This window comes from Etheostoma cragini, chromosome 19, assembly GCF_013103735.1.
Source record: "Etheostoma cragini isolate CJK2018 chromosome 19, CSU_Ecrag_1.0, whole genome shotgun sequence".
Taxonomy (NCBI): Eukaryota; Metazoa; Chordata; class Actinopteri; order Perciformes; family Percidae; genus Etheostoma; species Etheostoma cragini.
Window position 1 is genome coordinate 6,433,156 of NC_048425.1, and position 6,690 is coordinate 6,439,845.

General features: G+C 42.0%; 1 protein-coding gene across 2 annotated transcripts in view; it reads left to right on the forward strand.

Annotated features, from left to right (window-relative positions):
• The first annotated feature begins 3,392 nt into the window (after window positions 1-3,392).
• The window catches only part of rbpjb (recombination signal binding protein for immunoglobulin kappa J region b), a 42,608-nt gene continuing 39,310 nt past the window's right edge, over window positions 3,393-6,690 (forward strand). For both annotated transcript variants that reach the window (XM_034856264.1, XM_034856265.1), the window contains exon 1: window positions 3,393-3,625. In XM_034856264.1, the coding sequence (XP_034712155.1) occupies window positions 3,606-3,625 (20 nt within the window). In that variant the 5' untranslated portion in view covers window positions 3,393-3,605. The remainder of the gene's footprint in view (window positions 3,626-6,690) is intronic.

Here is a 6,690-nt window from a genome sequence, read left to right on the forward strand (position 1 = left end):
TGCAGTGGGTAGCACACAATTCTGGGCCCTGTAAAAAGGCATTTTCTATACTATCATTCTAGTATTTTTTTGGGCCATCCTCCATGAGGGCCCTGGGTACTCCATCCCCCCTTTCCCCCCCGTCCGACGCCTCTGCACAGCTGATCTTTCATGTATCTTCTTATCTGTCTGCTTACCCGTCTAACATTTGACCCAGTGTCTCTCGACCCACCTTCTCTGTTTGTCACTTGTTCTCACTTTGACTGTGTGTCTGCTTATTTCAGGAAGTTTCACCACCCCCTGGCCGTATCAAATGACTTTGAGTCAAAGAGCTGCTAATCAGGAACCTCAAACTGCACTTCCCTAATTGGCTCGCTTTCTCCTTCGTTGCGTTTTCAACTCCTCAAATCTGCAGATAAAAATAATTTCTCCCTTTATTTTTTATAATAAGTGCTAGAAGTGCTTAGATGGATAAGGGGGATGTGAAAACTGCCTGGACCACAGAACAAAACTGGTTAATTCCACAGTTTCAGCTAAGCACTCAAAAGAAAATGAATTATGAGGGTTTACTGTCAATCCTTGCAATCACGAAGTTGCTTCATTCGGTAACCCCCCTTTTCATAAACAAATATCAGTGTTGGATGACAAACAATACATTTGACAGTGACAGTATGTAAGCCAAATCCATACTGAGATAAGACAGATGATTTACCGGTGAGGACAGTTCCCACATGGGGACAATAATCTTTCCAGCGTAATCTCCCTGTCATTCTGATCCATGAGCTTAAGCAGTCAAGACAGTGGAATTATAGACCTAAAGCTTATGGCTTTGAAACGATTGCTTGAATTAGCTGCGTCTCAATTAAAATAAATGTGCTTTTACTCCTAATGAGAGAATGGCACATGGGAGAGGACTGAGACAACTGTAGAAGCTCGCTACTAGCTGATTGGTTGGAAAATAACATTAACAACTTTAGAAAGAAAAAAATTGAAACAAATTTGGAAGAATCGTGTTGCCAGACCCAAGAGATTTGCAACTAGTAGGGTCTCAGGGAAACTTTGAATCATTTCTTTGAGTGCTCTTTAAAGCGTGTTATATGTTTTACAACCGACAGAAAGGTCAAAGGTCAAATCCTGAATACCTCTAAATTTAAAAGTTAACACATTCGCAACAAAGGGGCTGTTCTCCTTTCCTATTTCGCTCCCATTTTCTCTGAAAAGAACTTGCACTTGTGTAGCCTTTTTTTATTTTTTAAAGTGTTCAGCTGTAAAACATTTGAGGAAACTTTATGCTTCCCCAATCAACTCTGAGGTTAACTGGAGGTTCTCCGCTGACTATAAAAAAGAGAGGGAAAGGAAAAATGGTTAGGGGCAAGATGAGGTCCTCGTCTCTGTGTCTTCACAGTGTAGGCCGCGGGCCAGGCACACTCTCAAGCAAAACCTCACCCATGCAACTCTTTTCTCTTGATTTTTTCTCGTCCTCTTTCTTTTTGGCCGAAGAGTAAAACTCCATAAAAATGAATTATGCATCTGAAAAATATGAAGCGTGTAGAGCGTAAACTGGATAAGATGGCATCTGCCACTTTATTCAGAGAAAGTGTCCGTGTGTGGCTAGGTAAGCAAACATACTCTTTCACACAATTAGATGTTTTGTAAAGTATGCTTATGAGCTTTCCTGCCAAGAGTCTGTATGTTGAATATGAAGCTGGAGCAAGCAGCCGGTTAGCTTAGCTTAGCACGAAGACAGGGGGAGACAGCTAGCATGGCTCAGTCCAAAGGGGATCAGCACAGTTAAAGCTCACTCACTGTTGTAGATTCAAGATTCCTTTTGTTGTCATTCAGTTAAACACAGAAATGTAAAGCACGCACGGACTTACGAGCATGGATCCTTTTAAAAACAAAGATAAAATCAGTATAATAAACAATGCTCTGAATATATATTACAAACAGAATAAATGATTTCCTGCAGATGATTTTGTACTATGTGATGGACTGCACTTGTAAACGGATAAATAATATTACAATTAACATAGTATTGCACAGTTTAATGGTGTTAAATTGGGTTATTAGTCCGATAGCAGCCGGGTAAAAGCTGTTTTTCAGACTTGTCGTGCAGGATCTGCAGGGGGGGGGGAGGAACAGGCTGTGACATGGGTGGGTGGAATCTTTTAGGAAACTGGTGGCTTCTTTGCCCTTTTTGTCTAATCCATATAAAAACATGACTGTAAAAACAGTTTCTGGTCCTATATAATTCTCTGCAAGAATTTGAATTAGCTTTTTTCCAGAAATGACAAACTCTTTTACCAGTCTGGCCCAAATGTTGCAAAATAAATAATAAACAAATTAAGCTTCTAGTTTGATGCATTTAAACATGGTGACAACTCTGCTTACTATTTGTGTTGTGTTTGTCAGTTTTGTTATGTATTCATTCAGCCAACAGCCACTTTTTCCATACAAAACAGCCTCAGGCAGCTCACATACACAACATCTAACAAATGAGAGCATTGACTCGCCATCAGTGTGGTCTCAGAAGCCTTCCCTTTTTCTTTGAAGTTTGAAAAACACCCACCCAGGAAAAGTCACTTGTAAGGTGAACAAAGATACCAAACCGATTTAAATGAAGGCTGTAGGGACAACAAAACCCAGACCTACATGAAGGTTTATGGCTTTCTGACCCCTCCCAGATAAACAAGAATGACCTGACTAGTTTGTGGTGGGGAAGGTACAAAGACACACTTTTGCAAATGCACTCTGGCTGGAGGAGAAACTGAAGCAAACAGAAAGGCTAATAAAGTCCAAGCCACATTTCCAAGCATGATCATTCTAAATAATAGCCTCCCTTGTACTTTGACTGAGGTTTTGGCTGTGAGGAGGGTGGTCATGGGGCTCCCCAATGTGATGGCAATGCACTAATCTGCCCTGTATGGCCCATTCACATGTGTTCACACCATTGTTCCAGTTCTAAACAGGAACTGCAATGTTACCCAAGGGAGTAGAAAATTTGGTGTGCAGCAAGAAGCCCTTTAATTCCTAGTCCTCTTTAAAGTCAGCGTGTCTTTGCAGTCTCATCCCCTCTCATGCTTGTTGCCTATACTATTGTGAATAATTGTACAATAAAAAGGATGTTTTAGCTGTAATTAGATGCAGCTGTTAATGCTGAATACTGCAGAGACGCCCCGAGGATGCATACTACAAAATCCGTGTGAGCCTGGGAAAACCGAGGGTTTCCTCACCACTAAACCGATCGGTGCTGTAATTTATTACCCGGTAAACACGTGGGAATAGTATTTCAGCACCACAAGATAAACAACTTTTCCACTTCACGCACATCTCGCGATAGGGGACGCTCCCTCTATGCTCGCCTATTGTGAGAGTTTTCCAAGCCTCGCGTGATCTGTGAAGTTTCCCACGCCTGTTGTTGTGGCGTCTGCCCTTTTCGCTCACTCTCTCTCTATTGCTGCTACCCGCCGCCTCCCCTTTTTCTCTGTCTTCCTAACCCACCCCCTTTCTCTCCGTCTCCCTCGTCCCTACACCTCCAGTCTGCTTCTGTTGTCTCGGCGGATTGTTGGACTGTGGGAGAGAAAGGATATCGCGAGTATTGGAGTTTTGGTGAGAGTTTGTGGAAGATGGCGCCTGTTGTGACAGGGTGAGTCTGAGATTCGGGGCTGTCGGTGGGGAGCGGAGTTGAAGATAATACAAGTTATTACCATGATACAAACAGCTTAATTGTAATCCATGTGTTGTAGCCTGGGTAAAATGCAATGTTTTGACGACCGGTTTACTCGCTGGAAGTCGTTTATTTGTCTCAATGTGATTGCGTGTGAGTGTTTTTTTCTTTGCCCAGTTAACGTTACTTGCCTGAGCCGACTGTTGCTGCAGTGTTTTGTGAGCTAGCCCCAGCTAAGCGATACTTCACCCTCGGTGGTCTTTTTCCCAGACAACGGCGAGCTCTAAGCTAGCAGGCTAACCAGCGAGCTAAACACAACCAGCAAGGCATGTTTTAGAAAATAATTTAACAGGCATGGTGTCACTTCCCCCCCGAGTAGCTTACGCTGAAAGCTGGTCCTCTATTTGTTTTCGAAACGTGCTCACCATTTAGCCGGGCAGCACGTTTACGAACTGGATTCACGACTCAACACAGCTAGCTGTCCGATAATAGATGTTAGCTAGCGATATCTGACTGAAACACGTTGCGGCTTTGTGAGCAAGGCATCTCTTTAGGCAATGTTTTTAAAATATTAACTCAACTGCATTTGTGAGATGGTTTTTGCTTTACACGGTGTGCTTGCTGCGAATCTTTAAACTTAGCTAGCTAGAGCTACTATACACAGTGACTAGCGGTTACTTTTACGACTTCAGCTGTAAGTAGACAATAGTGCTGGAAAATAATATCTAACGTTACTACTTATAGCGGACTGCATCGCTGTACATTAAGCATGATGCTACTGAAAACTCCAACCTAACACTGCAGTGCATCTTAGGACAAATTTACCCATAGTCATGTGTGCTTAACCCTATTATTACTGCAACATTATACTAATCTTTGAATTACAACAAGCATTTGATGGTGTTGTTGGTCATAAAAGTGACGTTTTCTGCCCCGAAGAACACCGGAATTATATCCAATGGTGAGCTCTAAATAGATAACTAGCTGCATAAACATCAAGTCTGGACACACATTTTGTCAAATTTAAAGTTTTTATCTCTGAGATGGATATAATTCTAAACGATTTAATCAGGCTTTCTGCACGTTCAATAATTGCTACTAGATAATACATCTGTGATAAGATGAGATGGGGGCATTTGGGGCTTTCCAGCAGACCTGATTGTTGAGGGGGGTGAGAGGGTGAGAGCAAGCTAGAGGGCAGGCGGGTCAGGTCTGGGTGGCTGGCCACCTGTCCAGATGATATCTCCAGATTCATGTATGTTTGGCTGTGAGTGGGGGTCAGTCTGTGAGAGGTGGGTGGGGGCTTCGGTGAGAGGTTCAGCAGCAAATTAAAGTGCCATAAGGAGTCTTTTTTTGCTGATGGCTGGCCATGTTCACAGTAACGGTTGGAGGCATCACAGAGCCTGACCACTGCCCCTGTACTGTTTGAATGGCTCTGGCTTTACACAGGGAGGGGCTCCACAACCACAGGCTTGTTACTGGTATCATGACTCTAGTACAAAGCATTACAGAGAAGTTTTAGGTAATACGGACTTCACTGTCCCTTCAGTTGTAAGTTTATGTGTTGCACTTAGAGATATTTGTATAGTGTTTCTGCCTAATTTAAATTGCTGCCTGGAAATCTTTTTCTTTTTCTTTATTTTATATACAAGATCATCAAGTTTGTGTTAACACCATTCCCACTGTGTTGTTTTTAACTGGATGTGCATGGTTGCAAATGGCAGGTGCAAAATTTGTCTGGCAATTCACACTATGTTTTTGCTTTTATGAAGCACCGTGTTTGAGTTAGCATGTACTATGAAACACATGACAGCTACAAAACAATCCAAAATTTACTGTTTATTTCAAGTATTAAACGCTCACTCCCTGTAGTCTTTAAAGGTGGTTGTGGAGAGAGAGAGAGAGTTGTAGTTTGCTGGCCGAAATTAACGTAGTCTTTGCTTAGGTTTCTTTGCCCACATGTCACATACCTTTGAGCACACTGATATCCCCTTTAAGCAAAACACAGGCTAAGGTTATTGGGTCTTTTTTAAATGTCAATCCATATTTTGGGTCCAACATGCAAATGTTTGTCATGTGTGCTTGAAAAGTATCTCAAGCGTAGTATTGATTATAAGCATAGCTGCCGATTTTCACTACTACTCTTGTATTGCGCATGTGTGCAAGTGAAACCCCCATCATTTGATGCGGTGCACAAATGTTCGTAGTCTGGTATTGTAGCATTGTTCTCCTCAGACTGTTAGGTAACCACATTAACAAATTGGCATCGAACCAGAGACCTTCCAATTGGTAGGTGTACTCTACTACCTGAGGCACAGTCTCCCCTAGGAAGCAGCCCAATCACAAAAAGTCAAAGCCACAATCAGCATTGAATGGATTTTGGTCTTTACAAAGCTGAGTCACTTTAGCTGGTTTAAAGTTATATTGAAAAGGGATGAGATCAAGCACACACCTGTTTCATCACTGCAATAAATGCAGCATTTACAAGAAGTCCCACCTTTTTGCCCTTCTTTATTGGACTTTAACAAACCTTGGTATGTACGTTCAGGTCGTCATGTCAGATTTCTTAAAGGTTTTTTAGGCAGGATTGCTCAAGTTTATCTTGAGTTATAGGCAATTCTCCCTTAAGCCTTGCCCTTTACGAAATTTTATGATTTATGGCGGCCATAATATTTAACCAATCTTGCTAAATCTTTGGTGGAAATGTGTATCTGAGGCCTGCAATGCTGTATACTATTTGTGGGGTTGATTGAATCATTTAACTGACTTCCTCATTATGCAAATTAGCAACAAGAGTTATCCAAGAGGCTTTTTTGTAAAGCACATTGAGCTGGACTTATGTGAGAAATTTCAAGTTAATCAGACCGTTAGACGGACATTGCAAGCAAGCATTACTCTCCTTGCGACCACACAGTCACCGACATCACGTACCTAAGGCACCCTGTCATTCTGGCTCTAACTCACGTTACTCTCGTATAGGGACGTTACGAGAACCGGTACTTAGGTAGAAAGTCAGTACCAACATTTTGAAAAGTGACGGCACT